Source organism: Pan paniscus, chromosome 8, assembly GCF_029289425.2.
Source record: "Pan paniscus chromosome 8, NHGRI_mPanPan1-v2.0_pri, whole genome shotgun sequence".
NCBI lineage: Eukaryota > Metazoa > Chordata > Mammalia > Primates > Hominidae > Pan > Pan paniscus.
In genome coordinates, this window is record NC_073257.2 from 13,581,897 (window position 1) to 13,603,584 (window position 21,688).

The following is a 21,688-nucleotide window of genomic DNA, read 5'->3' on the forward strand; positions in this document are numbered from 1 at the left end:
CTGCGGAGGAGCCGAACACTGACCGCGCCGTCCCCGCCAGGCTCCCGCGCGGCCGGCACCGCGGCCCTGAGCGCAGGCGGCCCCGGGTCTCAGGCCTCAGGCGGACCGCGCCCCGGGCTCGCAGCCCTCCCGCCCCGGCTGCCGGGCTACGGGGCAGATGGACTCGGAGCGCCCCGCCGGTGAGTAGCTACGACCCCCGAGGCCACCTCCCGCGAACCGCTCGGCGGCAGGAGTAGGTGACCAAGGGTGGGGGCGTTGGCCCAGCAGCCGAAGGGGTCTTCAGCGCACCCGGACCCCTCGGGGCTGCGGGGCGGAAGCCGGGGCGTGACTTCCGGCGCCGCCGGGTGTAGGGCGGAGGTGTGGGGCGGCTTCCGGAGAACCCAGAGGCGCGGGACTGGGGTGGGACTTCCGGCGACGCCGGAAGTGCATTAGCGCCAGGTTGGGGTTGTGGGGTCGCGTCAGTGCGGAGACAGCGGTGTCCTGCGCGTCTTCGGGTCAGTACTGGGGGCCGCGTCGTAGGGACTCACTGGCGGTGCGCGACCCGGGCTGGCTCCGGGGGTGGCGGGCGCAGCTGCTGTGACAGGTGAGTGCCGCCATCTTCCTACCTGTCAGGCGCCGAGTCGTTCCCCGGATGCCCCGAAGAGGAGTCGGGACACTGCAGGGCTCAAGGGGGTGCAGGGGCAGTCGGTGCATAGTGGCGGATGGGGTGCAGGTGGGCTTGGAATGCAGAGGGTCCGTGGTGGTGCAGGAAGGGTCGGGTCCCAGGAGGGCCCGTGGCGGTGCAGGAAGGGCCGTGGTGCAGAAGGGTTCAGGGTGCAAGAGAAGTCGGGGCGCAGGAGTAGTCCGTGGCGGTGCCAGAGGGACCAGGGTGCGGGAGGGATCGGGGCCCGGGGCGGTGCAGAAGATGTCGGAGTCCAGGAAGAGTCGGGGCGCTGGAGGGCCCGGGGCGGCGCTGGAGGGGTTGGGGGCAGAAGGGTTCGGCCCGGGGTCTCTCCCCGCCCCCTTTGCTTCGGCCTGAGCATCCCGGGGAAGTGCGTCTCCAGGGAAGCACTTGGGAGGCCCTTCAGAGAGGAGAATGGCCTTTCTTCTATCCAAAGAGTGGGGATGGTCGGCTTCAAGAAGGGTGGTGAGTGTGGAGTGACGGATGCTGAAGTGATTAACACAGCGCCATGATATTGTTCCCCTTTTGAAGACTTCCTTTTCCTTCCCTTCCCCCTGAAAGCAGCCACCGCTGGAGGGAAACATTTTAAGACAGCTGTTCACCGGAATAACACAAGAGCAACAATAATAATGTACTCATTTACTAAACCAAGTTGAATAAATACATTTTTCCAGGTTGTGAGTGAAAATAGCTTAAGGTCTGCCAGGTTTTTAGAGATTTTGTCATTTAACTTAAACGGTAAATCATTCGTCCCTTGAAGCGGATACCATTATAGAAAAGTGTTAATTGCTTGGAAGTTTCATTTATTGAAGTTCAAGTGTTTTTCTCTTAAATTCAGTATGTTGGCCTGTGAGTTGCGGTCATAAAAGTATTGCAGGAATTATTTACCTCTGAATGAGAAAGCTCAAGATAGTTATATCTCCAGGAACTTTCTTCGTCTTCTGAACTTCCCCCAACCTCAGCAGACACACACACTGTTCTGGTTACTTTCCTGATCAAATTCGAGTCTTTCAAAATAGCTTTTGATATGTCCCAGGAGTTAAACACGGTATGTAAATATGAACTCACCAATGTGGAACAAATGGAGTGATCTGTTATCCCCTGGGTTTAGACGCTGCCTTTCTATTAATACTGCTCACAGGAGACAGAGTAGGGACTCGTGTGCACTGGCCACGTCTCAACAGCAGTGTGACCTTGGGCAAGGCCTTCCTAAGTCCCCACTCCCTGTCCTCTAACATGGTGTTCATATCAGCCTCATTTTGTTACTGGGAAGGTTACGTTATGTAATATATGCCAGCCATTTTTGCAAAGTGCTGTATACAGGAGATCTTGAGTGAGTGTGTTTCCCTCCTCCTCTTTTTGGGTAGCTATGTTAGGCTGTTCACTTTGGGCATTTGCCCTGAACTAAAATCCCTAAGTCCCTTTCCCCAAGGTGAAACTAAGATAGAGTTTTCATATTTATCCTGTCTTATTCTTTTCAGGGAAAAGATTTTACATCTGTTGAATTTCATCCTTGGTTTAAAGTTATTCTTTTAACTACTGAGATCTTTTGAAAATCTTGATGGCTATTTATCTGATTAATGGTATTTCCTAATTGATTGTCATCCACAGAATTGATGGTGTATGTATTCCATGCCTTCATTTCGTCAATGACAAAACATTTTAAGCAGGTTAATACTGATGACAGATTTCTGAGGTTGCCTGTAGAGACCATTCTCTTCCTCGATATTGCTCAGAAGTTGAATTTGGTGTCTCAGCCCACTAGGAATTCGTCTAACAGTGTTATTACGATAAAATGTTACTACAAACTTGATTAAACTTCTGGTGGAAATTCCATCACATTTTATGCAATTTTCAATTTATTTCTCCAATTTATTTTTAATGCCACGTGGACATTATATTCTTTAACCATTCTTTTGCATGTGATTAACATTTGTGAAATTAACCACTTAAGCAAGTGTTTTTGCTTTGATGAAAGAAAAATGTTTAAAATCCTACTGGATATGAAACTGAAAGTAGTGTTTTGTGTTTTTTGTTTCAAATGAAAGTGTAAATTAAGAATTTGTTGGCAGGGCGTGGTGGCTCATGCCTGTAATCCCAGCACTTTGGGAAGCCGAGGTGGGCAGATCACCTGAGGTCAGCAGTCCAAGACCACCCTGGCCAACATGGTGAAGTCCCGTCTCTACTAAAAATACAAAAATCAGCTGGGCATGGTGGTGGGCACTTGTAGTCCCAGCTACTCAGGAGGCTGAAGCAGGAGAATCACTTGAACTCAGGAGGCAGAAGTTGCGGTTAGCCGAGATCACGCCACTGCCCTCCAGCCTGGGGAGACAGAGCGAGATTCTGTGTCACAAAGAAAAGAATTTGTCATATTGCTGTTTCAAGCTACTTTGGTTATGTTATCTGCCTTCCTCAAATTATACACACTTAGGAGAATGATAATTTCTATAGCTACAAATTAATTAATATTGGAAATATTGAAAAGAATCTGGCCAGGCGCAGTGGCTCATGCCTGTAATCCCAGCACTTTGGGAGGCCGGGTCAGGTGAATCATGAGGTCAGGAGTTCAAGACCAGCCTGGCCAGGATGGTGAAACCCCGTATCTACTGAAAATACAAAAAATTAGCCAGGCGTGGTGGTGGGTGCTTGTAACCCCAACTACTCAGGAGGCTGAGGCAGAGAATTGGTTGAACCCGGGAGGTGGAGGTTGCAGTGGGTTGAGATCGCGCCACTGCACTCCAGCCTGGGCGACAGAGCGAGACTCTGTCTCAAAAAAAAAATATAGAAAGAATCTTTTGAGAAAGAGCAGAAAGCTAAGTGTTCATTGATGCTGTTTAATATTACAGCATTTCTGTCACGCAGGCTGGAGTGCAGCGGCATGATCTCAGCTCACCATTGCCTCCACCTCCCAGGGTGGAGCAATTCTCGTGCCTCAGCCTCCAGGGTAGATGGGAGGCGTGCACCATCACGCCCAGCTGATTTTTGTATTTTAGTAGAGACGGGACTTCACCATGTTGGGCAGGCTGGTCTTAAACTCCTGACCTCAGGTGATCTGCCTGCCTGGGCCTCCCAAAAGGCTGGGATTACGGGCATGAGCCACCATGCCTGGCCCAATATTACAGCATTTCTACAGATGAGGAATTCAGCTTGCTAACACAGTGTGTTTATGGGTTTCATTAATTAGTCGAATGTTTGGCCAGTGCCTGCTGTGTGTAGAGCACTGTGCTGCATCACAGCTGTGTGCCTGTTGTTCTGACTGCTTACAAGCAGTGGGGGTGTATTACGTACACGGCAACATATACTAAGGGCAGGTGAACTGGACAGACTAAATGAGTCAGGAGTTCAGAAGGAGCGTTTATTCTGTTAAATCCATGGTAGGATAAAGAGATTCAATTTTTAGAGGGGACTATTTATAGTTTCTTGAAAATAATGTTTTATTGAAAACCAGAAGGACATTTAATCTCCATAAGCCTTCTTTGTAATATGGTAATCTGTCCAATAATATTGGGTAAATGTGAATATTTTGAAGGAAAATAATTACGTTTTGGAATCTCAGGTTTCTCTTTGCTTGTATTTAGGTAAAACAGTGCATAAAGGTTAAAGAAAGTTATATTTGGAGTGAAGAAGTTTGTTTTTTCTCTTTACAGTTCTATAATCAGTTTATTAGTGTTTAGTCTGTTAAATACAATCGGGTGCCACATAACAAATGATGTTTTGGTCAACAACAGACCTCATGTAAGATGGTGGTCCCATAAGATTGTAATACTCTATTTTTACTGTACCTTTTCTATGTGTAGATATGTTTAGGTACACAAATAGATACCATTGTGTTACAGTTGCCTGCAGTATTCAGTACAGTAACATGCTGTGCAGGGTTGTAGGCTAGGAGCAGCAGGCTGGGCCATCTAGCCTAGGTGTGGAGTAGGCTGTGCACCTAGCTTTGTGTAAGTGTACTCTGCGATGTTCCCACAGTGATGAAATCACCTAAGGATGCATCTCTCAGAACCTGTCCCCGTCCTTAAGTGATGTATGACTGTGTTGAAAGGCTCTTAATTGGATTTGGGAACTCTGTCTCATAGGGATGTTATGAGGATTAGTGACTCTTTGTATTTATTGATCCATTTGAGCCTTACAGCAATTCTTTGTAGTAGCTCTTCAGCCTCTGGTAGATCTGCCAGTCCACCAACTTTCTTCCAGTATCTCTCCATTAATTCTTTCTGTTTTCACTTCCCTTCCTGTCTATTTTAGATTCCATGGTATACCATTTCAGTAGTTTTACAAACACCTGCCACTTCCTTGTCCCTCTTCCCATGATACCAACCTGAAAACCCCCTAAACTGGTGATTAAACATTTAAATAAGATTTATGCTACTGCCGGTTGAGCATCCTAATCCAAAAATTCAAAATCCATAACATGACACAAGTGGAAATTTCCACACCTTACTTGTGACAGACAGGTTGTAGTCAAAATGTGGGTGCGCAACATAGTTTATTCAGGATCCCCTAGGGCAAAATAAAATTACCTTCAGGAGGCCTGCTGTGGTGGCTCAGGCCAGTAATCCCAGCATTTTCGGAGGCCGAGCTGGGCAGACCACTTGAGGCCAGGAGTTCGAAACCACCTTGCCAACATGGTGAAACCCCGTCTCTCTTAAAAATACAAAAATTAGCTGGGCATGGTGTTGGGTGCCTGTAATTCCAGCTACTTGGGAGGCTGAGGCAGGAGAATTGCTTGAACCTGGGAGATGGAGGTTGCAGTGAACCAAGGTTAACACCACTGCACTCCAGCCTGGGCTACAGTGGAGACGTCATCTCAAAAAAAAAAAAAAATTACCTTCAGGCTACGTGCATGAGGTATACATGAAACATAAATGAACTTTGAGTTTAGCCTTGGGTCCCATCCCTAGGATATCTTACTATGTATATGCGGATATTCCAAAATCTGAAAGCATCTGAATTCTGAAACACTTCTGGTCTTGAGCTTTTTTTTTTTTTTTTTGGGCCAAGGACTGAGTTTCCATGGAGGATGTGGTGTGAAAGGAAGGAAGTGGTGATAGGACCAATACAGACGCTGGGAAAAAATGTGGAGGGTGTGAATACAGAGATGATAAGATTACTCCAGTATGAAAAAATCTGTATTTGGTGCCAAGTTCCAGGGAGGTGATTGTAGGAAATGCATACATTTGGTTGCAGTTGATCAGCAGAAAAAGATTGCCGGCGGTATTGACTATTTTGTGAAGTGGCGAAGAAAGCAAGCTAAACCAAAGAGAACACCATGCAACTTACGGAGAGGCTGGAATAGCCAGCGAGATAAAATCAGTGATCCAAAACTTATAATTTTGATGAGAAAGGAAAGGTGATATTGTAATCTCTGCATTTTTGGTAACGAACTTGTAGAATGTCTGGAATGCATCAGAATGTTTCTACAGATGAAGTTCTTAAGAGAGGGAAGGGAAACCCTTTGCTGGTTTTATTTGCTTCATTTAACTGAAGATAGAGTCTCCCTTTTTCTCTGAGGCCATATCAGGACAGCTTTCACAGGCTTTTGATGTGGTTTCTTTTTTTCCTTTACAAAACATACTCCATAAACTACAAAGTAACTGTTTTATGTTGTAAAGCAAGACTTACTTCTCCTTTAAAAATAGGCCTACACATATGCAATTTGAGAATAAAAGATGATTCTTGGCTTTCTGCTTGCGGAAAGATGGAGACTTATTTTTCCTTATTCCTCCCATGAAGTACATCTAAAAACACTGGACATATATAAAACAAATGTAAGAGTGGGCCGGGTGCAGTGGCTCACGCCTGTAATCCAAGCACTTTGGGAGGCTGAGGCGGCAGATCACAAGGTCACGAGTTAGAGACCACCCTGGTCAATATGGTGAAACCTTGTCTCCGCTAAAAATACAATAATTAGCCAGATGTGCTGTTGGGCACCTGTAGTCCCAGCTACTTGGGAGGCTGAGGCAGGAGAATTGCTTGAACCCAGGAGGTGGAGGTTGCAGTGAGCCAAGATTGTGCCATTGCACTCCAGCCTGGGGAACAGAGCGACACTCTGTTAAAAAAAAAAAAAAAAAAAAGAGACTGAAAGATGGAGAAAAGAAGGTAGACTTCCTTCGTACATTGGGACCACAGAAATGACACCAAACTTAGTTCTGTGAGTTTTCTTTTTGCCTCATGTATCTCATATGTTGTGCTGGATAAGCTAGCAGCGCAGGTATAAAAGGACCCAGACAAAACAAGGCCCAAGAAAAGCCTGCTCTCTGTGTCTGAAAGACCAGGAAAGGGGCAGCCTACAAATCACAGAACTTTTCGATGGTAAGTACTTTCCTCCAGCTAAATATCACAGGAAACCCTGCGGCACCACCCTCACCCTGCTAATCAGAGGCTGGGCAGGTACTTCAGATTCCCACTCATGACAAGCTGGGATGAGATGCTCCTCTCTGCAGGGTTGCTGTCAGAGAAGACTGGCTGAGGAGTTGGGGTTTTACTTCTGCTGGGTGGTGACAGAGCACAGCCTCCTTTCTGCTAGGGTATCATAAGAGGGACCTTGCAAAACTCAGGAACTTTACTGCTGCCCTGTGGTCATGAGGCCACCCCCCTGTGGTGTGGGGGAGACTGTATAGGGAGCAGCACGGAGGCAGCCCTGATTCAGCCTTGGTGGTGGGAGTGGAAGTTCGGCAGGAGGCTGAACTTTCCTTCTCATGCAGGGGTCCGTGGAGGCTGAGTGGGAATCTCAACTTCCACCTCACCGTCCACATCCACCTGGCAGAGGCCTGCTCTAACAGAAGACTTACATCAGATCCTGAGTCTGATGTCAGGATTTCAATGGAAAATCACTCATAGGAAAATCTCAACCTCAGTAAGAAAAGACCACTGATGCCAACGTAGAGATGACACAGAGTTTAGAATTATTTGACAAGGACCTTAAAGCAGCGATTGTAGAAATGCTTCAATAACCAATTAACATTCGAGACAAACGACAAATAGCCTCAGGAAGAAAATACAGGATGTAAAAAAGAAACACAAAATTTCAAAAGTGAAAAATAGAATATGTGAAATAAATTCAGTGGATGGCTTAGCAGCAGAAAGGAGAGGACAGACCAAAGAAGCTGTCAATTTGAAGATAGAACAATAGAAGTTACCCAATCTGAACAGCAGAGAGAAAATAGACTGGAAAAAAGTGAGCAGAGCCTCAGGGGCCCGTGGGACTTTAACAGAAGATGCAGCATCTGTGTCATCAGAGGTCTAGAAAGAGAGAAAGACGGGGTGGGGGGAAAACGTGTCTGAAGAAATCACTGCTGTATGTTTCCTAAACTTGGCAAGCCATACACCTTCAGACATAAAAAGCAGCATAAACCCAGAGAAGATAAACACAAAGATGCTAAGACACATCCAGGCCAACTTCTGAAAACTGAAGACAGAAGCGTAGTAAGAGAGATACCACTTGACCTGTAGTGGGAAACAATTTGAGTGACAATGGATCTTTGTTTTTTTTTTTTTTTTTGAGATGGAATCTTGCTCTGTCACCCAGGCTGGAGTGCAGTGGTGTGATCTCAGCTCACTACAACCTCTGCCTCCCAGGTTCAAGCAGTTCTGCCCTAGCCTCCCAAGTAGCTGGGATTACAGGCATGCCACATCACGCCTGGCTAGTTTTGTATTTTTAGTAGAGACGGGGTTTCACCATGTTAGCCAGGCTGGTCTTGAACTCCTGACCTCAGGTGATCTGCCCGCCTCGGCCTCCCTCACGCTTGCTGGAATTACAGTCATGAGCCACTGCGCCTGGCCTGACAGTGGATCTTATCAGAAATTGTGGAGGGCATAAGGAAGTGGCAGGACATTTTTTTCAGGTGCTGAAGGAAAAGGACTATCAACTCAGAATTTTATATCAAGTGAAAACTTCCTTCACATGATTTATCTCCAGCTGACCTACTCTATGAAAATAACAAATAAAGGAAATTCTCCAAACAGAAAGGAAATGATAAAAGAAATGTGGGAACATCAGGAGGGAAGAACAAAGAATGGACAGCAAAAATATCGGCCAATTTAGTATTCGTTTATTTTCTAAATTGTGTTTGGAATTTGAAGCATAACCGTGGTGTGGTTCTCAGTGTATGTGTAGGAAATATTTGTGATTACGTTATAAATGGGGAAAGGTAAAGAAGCATAGAGGAAAGTAAGATTTGTATACTTTATGTGAACTGGTAAAATGTTGATAATCAGTAGACTACAATAAGCTGTAAATGTATAATGTAAAACCTAGAGCTACCACTAAAAATTTATACAAAACAGGCAAACTCAGAAATACTGTAGGTAAATAAATATGAAATTATAAAAAATGTTTACCCCACGAGAAGGCAAAAAAGAGAATAGAGGGAGAGAGAATGAATGATACACCATGAACAAGTGCAGTTTATTTTGTGGCTACAAGGTTGGATCAATGTTTGAAAGTCATGAGTGTAATTGGTCCTGTCAGTAGGTCAAAAAAAAAGCTACTAGGAAAAAAACATGATAGAATTCAGCACTCATTCATGAAAGAAACTCAGAAAATGAATGGTAGAGGGAAACGTTTTCAACTTGATAAACAGCACCTACAAAAAAATCTATAGCTGGCATCAAAGTTAATGGTGAAACACAATATTTTCACCCGAATATTCAGGGCAAAGCAAGGGTGTTTGCTGTCATTATAGTAATTTAAGATAGTACTGGAATTTCTAGCCAAATCAATAAAGTAGTAAAAGGAAATAGAAGGCTTACAAACCACAAAGGAAGAAATAAAACTGTCCTTTTTTTTTTTAGATGACTTAATAGTTGACATAGAAAATCCCAAGGAATCCACAAAAAATCTTGAACTTTAGGTTCAGCAAGAATGTACACGTTTAATACATAAAATCCAGTTGTATTTATACTAGCAATTAACATGTGGAAACCAAAATAAAAGTACAGTATCATTTAAACTTACACAAAAAATAAAAAGAGAGATGTTAGTCTAAAATGGAGAAAAGATATGTAGGACTTTTTTTTTTTTGAAACGGAGTCTTGCTCTGTCACCCAGGTTGGAGTGCAGTGGCGCGATCCTGGCTCACTGCAACTTCCGCCTCCCGGGTTGATGCCATTCTCCTGCCTCAGCCTCCTGAGTATCTGGGACTACAGGTGCCTGCCACCACGCCCTGCTAATTTTTTGTATTTTTTAGTAGAGACGGGGTTTCACCGTGTTAGCTAGGATGGTCTCGATCTCCTGACCTTGTGATCCGTCCACCTTGACCTCCCAAAGTGCTGGGATTACAGGCGTGAGCCACCTCGTCCAGCCCGATACTAGGACTTATGCAGAAAAAACCTTGACATGGAGGAAAGTAAGATCTAAATAAATACTGTATTCATAGATTAAAAGACTCAGCATAATAAATATACCATTTCTCCCCAGATTGATGTACAGATTTAACACAATTCCTATCAAGATCCCAGCAAGATTTTTGTAGATATGTAAAAGATAATTCAAAAATGTAAAAGGAAGGACAAAGGACTAGAATAGCTAAAACAAAATGGAGAAAGATTTAATAGGAATCACTGTAACTGATTTTAAGACATCATACAGAACAATAATAGAAACTGCTTGTATTAGTCCGTTTTCACGCTGCTGATAAAGACATACCTGAGATTGGGCAATTTACAAAGGAAAGAGGTTTATTGGACTTACAGTTCCACATGGCTGGGGAGGCCTCACAATCATGGCAGAAGGCAAGGAGGAGCGAGTCACATTCTGCGTGGATGGCGGCAGGCAGAGAGGGAGAGCTTGTGCAGGAAAACTCCCCCTTATAGAACCATCAGATCTTGTGAGACTTACTGTCACGAGAACAGCACGGGAAAGACCTGCCCCTCGATGATTCAGTTACCTCCCACTGGGTCCCTCCCACAACACATTGGAATTCAAGATGAGATTTAGCTGGGGACATAGCCAAACCATATCACTGCCGTTGGTGGAAGGATAAATATGTAGATCGGTGGAACAGAATAGAGAACCAAGAAATAACCCCACACAAGTACAGTGAGTTGATTTTTTGACAAAAGTCCAAAGCAGTTCAATCTAGGATGGATCATCTTCAACAAATGAGGCTGGGATAATTGGATACACAGGTGAAAACAAACAACAAAAAAACCTTGACTTAAATTTTACACCTTATAAAAAGGTCAGTACCATATAGGTAATAAATTTAGATGTGAAACAGAAAGCTATAAAAAATTCAGGAGAAAACAGGAGAAAATGTTTGGCCCCTAGGGATTCATGAAAAGTTCTTGTCATGACTTTAAAAGTGTGATGCATAGAAAAAATTATCAACATTAAAGAAGTGTTGCTTCGTGAAAAACTCTTAGAATGAAGAGCAACAGATTGGGAGAAATGATTTGCAGCTTAACCTATGTGACATATAATTCATACTATAGAGTATGTAAAGAACTCTTAAATCTCAACAGTAAAAAACCCGAATAATACTGTTAGAAAATGGGTGTGAAGAGACACCTCACTGAAGAGGATATGTGGATGACAAGCACATGAAAAGATAGTGTCACTAGCCATCAGGGAAATGCAAATTAAGATCACAGTGAGATATTACACACCTAACGGAACAGCTAAATAAAAAAGTAGTGACAAAGGGATGCCTGCACTTGCAGGTTTACACAGCACTGTTCACAATAGCAAAGGTATGGAATCAACCTAAGTGCCCGTTGACGGATGACTAGATAAATAAAATGTGGTGCGCACACACACACACACACACACACACTCTGCAATACCATTCAGCCATAAGAAGAATGAAATTATGCCATTCGAAGCAACATGGATGGAACCAGAGGCCATTATTTTAAGTGAAATAAGCCAGGCACAAAAAGTCATGTCTCATGTTCTCACATGTGGGAGCTAAAAAATGTGAACACATGGAGGTAAACAGTGGGAAAATAGGTAGATAATAGAGACCGGGAAGGGTGTGAGTCGGGGGCGGAGGGAGGATGAGAAGAGAGTTAAAAGGTACAAACATGCAGTATGATAGAAGGAATACATTCGGTGTTTGACAGCAGAGTAGGGTGACTATCCTTAAGAAAGCGGTGTCTTAGGCCGGGCGCGGTGGCTGACGCCTGTAATCCCAGCACTTTGGGAGGCTGAGGCGGGTGGATCATGAGGTCAGGAGATGGAGACCATCCTGGTTAACACTGTGAAACCCCGTCTCTACTAAAAATACAAAAAATTAGCCGGGCGTGGTGGCGGGCGCCTGTAGTCCCAGCCACTCGGGAGGCTGAGGCAGGAGAATGGCGTGAACCCGGGAGGTGGAGGTTGCAGTGAGCCGAGATTGAGCCACTGCACTCCAGCCTGGGCGACAGCGAGACTCTGTCTCAAAAAAAAAAAAACAACAAAAAAACAAACAGTGTTTTACTGGGGTGGTGGACACCCTAAATAGCCTGTCTTGATGACTTTGTGTTGTATACCTGGCACAAAATTTCTCATGTATGACAAATTTTCATGAAAGAGTAGTGACAATACCAAATGCTGGTGAGGATGTGGATAACTGAATCTCTCATGTGTTCCTGATGGTAATGTAGAATGAAACAGCCACCCTGGAAAATACTGATAGTTTGACACTCTTAGAAAAAAAACACAAAAACTAAACGTGATTAAACATAAGCAATTCTGTTTCCAGGTATACCCAAGAGAAATAAAAGTATACACATACAAGAAATTTGCACTTTAACCTTCATAATAACCTAAAATATGGAAACAACCAAATGTCTGTCAGTTGTATTTGGCAATAAAAGGGAATACATTACCACTATGCTACAACATAGATGGACTTTGAAATCGTTGTGCTAAGTGAAAGAAGCTGGTTGTCACAGACCAGAGCGTATGTTGTATGATTCCATTTTTATGAAATGGCCAGAACAGGCAGATTCATATGGAGAGAAAGTAAATTAGTGGTTGCCTAGGGCTAGCTGGGAAGTGGGTGGGAGAAATGAGGAGTGAGGGCAAATAGGTGTGGGGCTTCTTTTTGGGGTGATAAAAATGTACAGTTGATTGTGGTAATGATCGCACAACTTCCTGAGTATACTGAGAGTCATTGAATTGTGCACTTTAAATAGGTGTCTTACATGGTGTGTGAATGATATAGCAAGTTTTTTTTTTAAAGCTAAATATACATTTACCCTGTGACTGAGCAGCCTTATTCTTGGGCTGTTTATCCAAAAGAAATGAGAACTTAGGTTCACATAAAACCCTGTATATTATTGTTCATGGCAACTTTTATTAGTAATAGTAAAAAAATTGGAAAGAATATATATATATATATATTTTTTTTTTTTTTTTGCAGCAGGTGAATGGTTAAACAAATGGTTAAATGTCCATACTGTGGACACTAGCTAGTAATAAAAAGGAAAAAACTGTTGATACATGCAGAAAATTGGTTGGATCGTAACCATTAAATTGAGTGGAAAAAAGAGTCTCAAAAAGGGTAACTGCTCTTTGATCATATTTACATAACAGTCTCAAAATGACAAAATTGTAGAGATGGTTACAGATTAATGGTTATCAGGAGTTGAGGGATGGTGCCAGGGAGTTGGGGTAACTAATGGGTAGTGTGGGTGATCTGTATGGTGAGGGGAGTGTTTTGTATCTTGAACATGTGACACCTAAAGGAATTTATATATGTAACAGAATGACAACTATACACACATTATACTAATGTCAGTTTGTTGGTTTAGTGAAATTAACTAACAAATTAACAGATTGTACTGTAATGATGTAAGATGTAACCACTGGGGAAATATGGACCATCTTTGCAACTTCCTGTGAATCTGCAGTTATTTCAAAATACAAAGTTGAGGCCAGGCACAATAGCTCACATCTGTAATCCTAGCACTTTGGGAGGCTGAGGTGGGTGGATCACCTGAGGTCAGGAGTTCGAGACCAACCTGGTCAACGTGGCGAAACCCTGTCTCTACTAAAAATACAAAAATTAGCTGGGCATGGTGGTGCATGCCTATAGTCCCAGTTACTCTGGAGGCTGAGGCACGAGATTCTTGCTTGAACCTGGGGGATGGAGGTTGCAGTGAGCTGAGATCGTGCAACTCCACTCCAGCCTAGGAGACAGAGCAAGACTCCGTCTCAACAACAACAACAAAAAAAATTGGGAACTTCATAACTCACATGACTGTTTTGGTTGAGAGTTACTAGAAGCTTGTGATTAAGTTAAAGCTTTTAAAAACTGTCCTAAATAATAGGCAAACTGTCTTCCAGTTTTCTAACATTTTTGGGTTATGCTTGGCTTTTAAAAAAGTTTTAATAACAAAATTTATATATGAGAGTTCTGCATAGTATGTAAGAAACAGGAAACAAAGCTAAACTGTATATACTCACATTCATATTTAGAAAGATATTTAGAAAAATGCTACGACTTCCTTGAATTCTAAGGTTAAATATGTTGATTTCTACTGTTTTATTTATAATATTAAAAATAAATGAAGTGAATTTTTATAAGTGACAATATTTTCTCTTAGAAAAATATTTTCAGCCTTGGTATTTAGGATTATAATTAGAATGCTTAATAAACTGAATAGGAAAGATCTTGTTTATGTTATTAATAACCTTTATGGAAGACACTCTAAATTTTTTGTGAATACATTTCATCTCTGTTAAGAATACTCTCTTCTATGTGTAGATAAACTAATTTTTCAAAACAGGCCGACTTGTTTAAAAAGAAGGGAACGCTAGTGATTTTAAAATATTGTAGAAAAGGAATCATTCTATAACAAAGTAAGGAGGTGTTAGGGCTATTGAGTAAGTGAGAGCCATTTGGAAGGAAAGGAGTAGCATTTCAGGGATGTGTGTCTGCACCTGGTAATGTCTAAGGAGTTGATAATGAAGAGGGCTGGGCACACCAGAAATAAGGTCTTGCCTTGAGGCTCAGGCTATTGCTGTTGCGTAAGTCACCATTGTAACTGTCTACTTGGAATTTAGATGTTTACATAGTCCTTATGTGTATTTTAAAGGTTAGTGTATTTTTCCTTTACGCTGATATATTCACAGAACCATCCCCTACTCTTGGGACTTGGGCCAGTCTTTTCTCTAAAAGAAGATGATGGAGGCATGTTGGCATCTGGGAGGTCGTGGGCGTGTCCTGCTTTGCCTTTGACTGCATATGGGTCAGGCATTCTTTGACAGTGAGGTGCTGAGCTGGCCTGATGATAGGATTGTGTTCATGGGAGGAGGGATCAGTAATAGCAAAAAATCAGCAGGTAATGTTCAAAATAGCAAAATCTGTAGTTGAAGAAAGAAGATATGTGTGTAAATATATTACCTAAGATTGTAGTAATTAACGTAGTGATATAATTGGGAGGAAGGATGGATAATAACAGGGAAGGAGTAGAAAATGCCCAAAGTGGGTAAATCATAATATTTAAATTAGAGATTTGAATAACTTAATCACATGTGGTTAGTTTGAATTGAGATATGCTGTAAATATACACACTGAATTTCAAAGAGGTAATCATAAAATATCCCATTGTTTTTTATGTTGACTATAAAATATTTTAAATGTATTGGGTTAAGTAAATCATTAAAAGTAACTTCATATGCTTTTATTTTTAAAAATATGGACACTGGAAAATTTACATCCATGACTTGCATTATATTCCTATTGGACAGCATGAGTCTAGAATCTGTAGTCTAGAATATGCAATTAACATTGGTTCCCTCGGGGGAGTAGACTGTGCCTGGGGAATTCTGTTGGGTTAAGGGAGAGCTATTTTTTTTTTAATTTTAAACCTCCTTTTTGCCATTTGATACTTAAGATGTTAATGAAATTTGATAAAGAAATTACTTCTTTAATAAAGGCTGTGGTCCCTACCTTAAAACATCTTAATTTGTCATATTCCAAATTATATAGTTAATGTTAACTATAGTAAGGAAGCTTGTAATTAGAAGTCGTCATTATCTTCTTCACTGTTTTTCTTTTGTTTCAACTCGCTGTATCAGAAACACTGTTTTTTCTTGCTGTTTTTAGCTTATTGCAGGCGTGACCAGGACACTACCTCTTAGAAGTAATGCCCACAGAAAGCGCAAGTTGTTCGACTGCTCGCCAAACAAAACAGAAGCGCAAATCCCATAGCCTTTCTATACGAAGAACTAACAGCTCGGAGCAGGAGAGGACGGGACTGCCAAGAGACATGTTAGAAGGACAAGTAAGCTACGATTGATTAGGGCCTTATTGATTGATTGATTTTTGAGACAGAGTTTCGCTCGTTTCCCCGGCTGGAGTGCGATGGCGCGATCTCCGCTCACAACCTCCACCTCCTGGGTGGAAGTGATTCTCCTGCCTCAGCCTACTGAGTAGCTGGGATTAGAGGCATGTGCCACCATGCCCGGCTGATTTTGTATTTTTAGTAGAGACAGGGTTTCACCATGTTGGTCAGGCTCGTCTCGAACTCCTAACCTCAGGTGATCCACCTGTCTCGCCCTCCCAAAGTGTTAGGATTACAGGCGTGAGCCACCGGGCCCGGGATCAAGGCCTTATTTTAAAGATGGTGATTGTGTCTGTGATGTTATAAAAGTAGCCAAATATATAAAGGTCTCCAAAGTAGAAAAAAAGGGTTGGGTTACTAAGAAAAAAGATCACCCCTCCCAAATTCCCCCAAAATAAACTCATTAAAACTTCTATCAAATACAACAGCATACACAGATGGGTTAGCATATGTATACTAAGTAATAACAAATCAAAGTGGGTATGAGAGTTTGGATTAGTTTTATTCTTTGTACAGGCTTGCGGACAGTACAATTCTGGGTTTTCTGTCTCTAACAGTCTCAAGAAAAGAAGAGTATCATATCCTTTTAATGATCTCTTTCTGTTCTCTGAAGAGTTTTTGGAATCAGATCTTTTAGTGACTTTGCTTAGGTTTATCCTTGTCTCTGCCGCCGTGAGTATGTCATCCTTGGATTAAAATGAACTAATTATTTTTGATAAAGATAAGTTTTGCTTATACTTTTTCTAGTTCGTTTATAGCTGATGAAATTCTGTCAGAATTTTTAAAGAGTGTTGTGAAGTCTAGACGCAGTATATTTATATTAAAATAAGCTCTAGATATATCTAATATATGGTTATATATGTATATAACTATATGTAAACTTACAACCATTCCTTCACAATTAGAACAAATTCATCAGCCATAATGCTGTAGGAAGATAAAGCTTAAACCTGAGAAATTGGCTTCTGTGAATATTGGATCTTGTTAGGACCATGTGGGTAACTTTATGCCAGGACTTCGAGGCCGGGACCTCTACACTGAATACAACAGTGTGAACCCAGAACCCGACATGACTGTTGCCACGAAGAGGATCTTCACCTCAAATCAGATGATTATGCATTGAATAATTAAACCAGTACCTGGTTCTAATTTCTATAAAAAGTGATTACATTTTAACTTAGTGTTCAAAAAAATTACAAAAATAGCTTTGGCATTCTTAGTGTATTACTTTGCTAGGACTCCCATAACATAATGCCACAGACTGGGTAGCTTAACAGACTGGGCAGCTTAATTAAACAACAGACATTTATTTTCTCATGGTCCTTCCAGGCAGCTGGAAGTCCTAGATCAAGGTGTGAGCAGGGCTGGTTCCTCCTGAGACCTCTGTGGCTCGCCAACACCATCTTCTCCCTGTGTCCTCACAGAGTTGTCCCTCTCTGCGTGTCTTGTCCTAGTCTCTTCTTACAAGGACCCCTGTCATACTGGAGGGCCTTCCTTTATGACCTCATTTTACTCTCACCACCTCTTTCAGGGCCCTGCTTCCAAACACAGTCGCATGCTGAGGTCCTGGGCCTGTGGACCCCGTTCAACACAGCACTTAGGAGACAGCAGAGCTATGCGGCAGGACTCCTGTGGTGGGGGCAGTGTCTGTATCTGTATCTGCTGTCTGATGTGGGAACCACCAGTCACATGTGGCTGCTGAGCACTTGAAATGTAGTCAGTGTCCCGGGACATGAAATTTTAATTTTTAAAACTTTTAATTACATTGAAATTTACATAGTCATATGTGGCAAGTGGCTACCCTATTGGACAGTGTGAGTAAGCAGTCAAAGATAGGTTTTCCTAATTTGTAGGTTCACGTACATTTCTAGCAGTGGAAACCCTGCAGCCTCCCCTGCTGGCATGTTCTAGAGTTGTCTCCTGCCTGGGGTGAAAGTGTTCTTCTCTGGGGCCTGAATGCCCATTCTCCTTTGTGACACAGCAGAGGCGGTGACTGCATTTCATGGTAACCCTCACGAAGGTAGCTCAGAGGTCTCCAAGCCGCACGGCCTCGTCCTCTGCACCACCTTTGGCCTGTGTCTCCCACGCTCGCTCCCTGGGCGGAGCTCATTTCTTCAATGAGCAGTGATTCGGAGTGGGACCAGTCAGCATGTTCTGTAAGTGGCCCGCGTGAGGTGCTCTCCCTTCCCCCTGCCGTGGGTGGGAGAGAGCTGTGGTGTCTGCTGCACGCGTTTGGTATGGAAGGTGTGAGGGGGGCGATCTCAGAACAGGGAGGTGTTGATTAACGTAGGAGTGGTCTCGTTCTAGACAGTGTAGAGTGACGCCCTTTCAGTTGTTGAGGAGCAGCAATACAGAAGAGAGGGCAGATGCGTCTGAGGGAGACATCGTGTTAGGTTTAACTTTATACGTCTCAGATTTGCCAGTCTGAAGTAGTTTAGAAAGCCAGGTTCGCGCAGGCGCAGGAGGTCTGTTGTTGCCGAGAACTGCGACGTTCACGTGCACACAGTGCTGGCTGCGGCCTGAAGAGCTGGCTGCTTCCCGCACGTGCGTGCAGGTGCTTTCAGGTGTGTGTTGGTGTCAATGTGATGGAACAAATTCATTTAAAAGCTTTGCTGAGTCACGGCAGTAGTGTCTTGAGTTTTCTCAAGTGGTACCAAAAGTTCAACAACTCGTTTGAGAGTCTGTGAAATTGAATGGCACAGAAAGGGAGAACTGATGGAAAAGGTTGAAAGTCATTTTGTAAGCGTGCTCTTCCTGGGCTCAAGTTGCCCTCTAGTGGGACAAGTCCTCATTTCTCTGTGCATTTAGTTTCTTGATTATAAAGTGAGGTTAATGCTGACTTCTCAGCTTTCTTTTCCATAGCAATTCCGTTTTTTTTTTTTAAATTATACTTTAAGTTCTGGGGTACATGTGCAGAACAAACAGGTTTGTTACGTAGGTATACATGTGCCATGGTGGTTTGCTGCACCCATCAACCTGTCACCTACATAAGGCATTTCTCCTAATGCTATCCTTCCCCCAGCCCCCCAACACCCCGACAGGCCCCGGTGTGTGATGTTCCCCTCCCTGTGTCCATGTGTTAGCAACTACTTTTATATTAATATGCACTTAATATTCAAGTATATATGACATGATGTAATTAGTTGCTGAACAATAAGAGCCTTAAAACATGATGGGTATAGATGAGTAGGAACTGATTCTGTAGGAGGAGATTGGCCTCGTGTAGGAGTCAGAAGGGCTTCTGTGGAGGTGATGCTTGTGGGGAGGGATGTTCACAGAGAGGGAATGGGGCGTGCAGAGGCCACAGGGCAGGGAAAATACTAATAGTGATTCTCAGTTCAGTGCAAGCTTATGTTTCATAGTTATTGGAACTTCTTTTTTTTTTTTTTTTTTGAGACGGAGTCTCGCTCCCTTGTCCAGGCTAGAGTGCGGTAGTGATCTTGGCTCACTGCAACCTCTACCTCCTGGGTTCTAGCGATTCTCATGCCTCAGCCTCCCAGATAGCTGGGATTACAGGTGTCCGCCACCACTCCTGGTTAATTTTGTATGTTTAGTAGAGACAGAGTTTAACCATGTTGGCCAGGCTGGTCTCGAACTCATGACTTCAGGTGATCTGCCCACCTTGGCCTCCCAAAGTGCTGGGATTACAGGCGTGAGCCACTGTGCCTGGCTGGGACGTCCTTTTTGATGGCCTAGTTTTAATTTTTATAGTTACATTTTCCTTTCTTCTTTTTTCATGTTCTTCATTGGTTTTAGAAGGATGTTTAGAGGCTATAGTACCAATTCAGTAGATTCAGTATTTAAAGTAGTATATATATGTGGGTGTGGGTGTGTGTGTGTGTGATTTGTAAAATTTTTGTGAGAAATCTGTGATAACTGTAAAACTCACATTGCTAAAATGCTGTCATTTTTCCCTAAAATTTCTGTCTTTTAAGTTAATCTCAGAAGGATTTAATAAATATAGTGCATCTTTTTTAAAAGTTTACAACTCGGCCAAGCGCGGTGGCTCACGTCTGTAATCCTAGAGCTTTGGGAGACCGAGGTGGGCAGATCATGAGGTCAGGAGATTGAGATCATCCTGGCTAACACTGTGAAACCACGTCTTAACTGAAAATACAAAAAATTAGCTGAGTGTGGTGGTGGGCACCTGTAGTCCCAGCTACTTAGGAGGGTGAGGCAGGAGAATGGCACGAACCTGGGAGGCGGAGCTTGCAGTGAGCCAAGATCGCGCCACTGCACTCCAGCCTGGGTGACAGAGCGAGACTCCATCTCAAAAAAAAAAAAAAAGTTTACAACTCATCAGAATAAAAAAGTTTATGCTATATGTAAATTTGAAAAGTCCCATTAAGTATCAGCCAGGCGCAGTGGCTCACGCCTTTAATTCCAGCACTTTGGGAGGCTGAGGCGGGCGGATCATGAGGTCAGGAGATTGAGACCATCCTGGCCAACATGGTGAAACCCCGTCTTTACTAGAACTACAAAACTTATCTGGGTGTGGTGGCGCGCGCCTATAGTCCCAGCTACTGGGGAGGCTGTGGCAGGAGAATTGCTTGAACCTGGGAGGCGGAGCTTGCAGTGAGCCGAGACCACACCATTGCACTCCAGCCTGGGTGACAGAGTGAGACTCTGTCTCGAAAAAAAAAAAAAAAAAAGGTAAGTATTGAAACACTATTTTAGAAATATTTGATGGGGATTTTTTTTGAAAATTACTCTGGGTGTTGGGAGTAGGGGACACATACCAAATAGTGCATAGGCCATGCCCTCAGGGAGGTTGGAGTGGCACATGGCTGTATCTAGCAGGCTCCTGTTGACTGGTGGGTCCAAGCAGCGAGTGCCTGTGATATGTTTGGTGCTCAGGACCTGCTTACTTGCTGGACCACACTTGACAATGTAGCTCCTTCCCTTCGCCTTCCCAGGGGTGCGGGAAACACACAGGCATGAAGAGCGTGGCCCGGGCAGGAAATTAAAAGTTAATGTTTTCACTCAATTAATAGACATTTGGCTCTTTTTTGTGAAATTCTTCTTTTTTTCCTCTTCACAACACTCTTTTAGGTGTTATGTAGAGTGATGGGAAGAGTGACTGTGCTTTTGCTTGAAGTGCAGTGGGTATGGCGGAAACTCTGCAAAGGTGCCTCTTCCATGAGGGTCTAGCAGATTAAAATACTTGTAGGATAGCGTATGATGGCACTCAGAGGCTGTTTATAATAGTTCATTTATGGGAGCTGCCGCCTTTCTCTCCAAATTTGGAAGTTTTAAAATAAGGTAGGCTTATGTCCTCTCTTGTAAAGGGAAAAATTGTGTTATTTTGAAGGAGTGTTTGTTTTCAAATCCCATATGATACTAGGTAGCTGTTTATACAATTTGATTTATAGTCTCCTTGGCAGAAATTTGGAACTTTAAACTCTTTAAGCATTTTATATATAAAAATATGTAATAATACAAAATAAGAGTTTAGAATAAAAGATAATTCACTTTGGAAAAAGCATATTTGTACTTAGAGTTTTTCATTCATTCATTCATTTTAAACAAAGTCTTCTTCTGCAGGATTCTAAACTGCCTTCCTCGGTTCGCAGTACACTTCTGGAACTGTTTGGTCAAATAGAAAGAGAATTTGAAAACCTTTATATCGAAAACTTAGAATGTGAGTATCTCCTATTTTAATATACTTTTATAGCTTTACCTATCCATAGTCAAATTTATGAATAGACATTCATCACTATATTAGTTTTCTGTTCTGCTGTAGCAAAC

The 21,688-nt window shown here is 42.8% G+C and overlaps 1 protein-coding gene across 4 annotated transcripts in view; it reads left to right on the forward strand.

Moving 5' to 3' along the window:
* The first annotated feature begins 379 nt into the window (after positions 1 to 379).
* Positions 380 to 21,688, forward strand: part of WDR37 (WD repeat domain 37) — an 82,727-nt gene continuing 61,418 nt past the window's right edge. For 2 of the 4 annotated variants that reach the window (XM_055092351.2, XM_055092352.2), the window contains exons 1-2: positions 17,466 to 18,096; positions 21,485 to 21,581. In XM_055092351.2, coding sequence (XP_054948326.1) covers positions 18,058 to 18,096; positions 21,485 to 21,581 — 136 coding nt within the window. In that variant the 5' untranslated portion in view covers positions 17,466 to 18,057. Of the gene's footprint in view, positions 584 to 15,702; positions 15,881 to 17,465; positions 18,097 to 21,484; positions 21,582 to 21,688 lie in introns of those variants that run through there. The other 2 variants (XM_003827762.5, XM_008953093.5) reach the window with 2 other exon arrangements.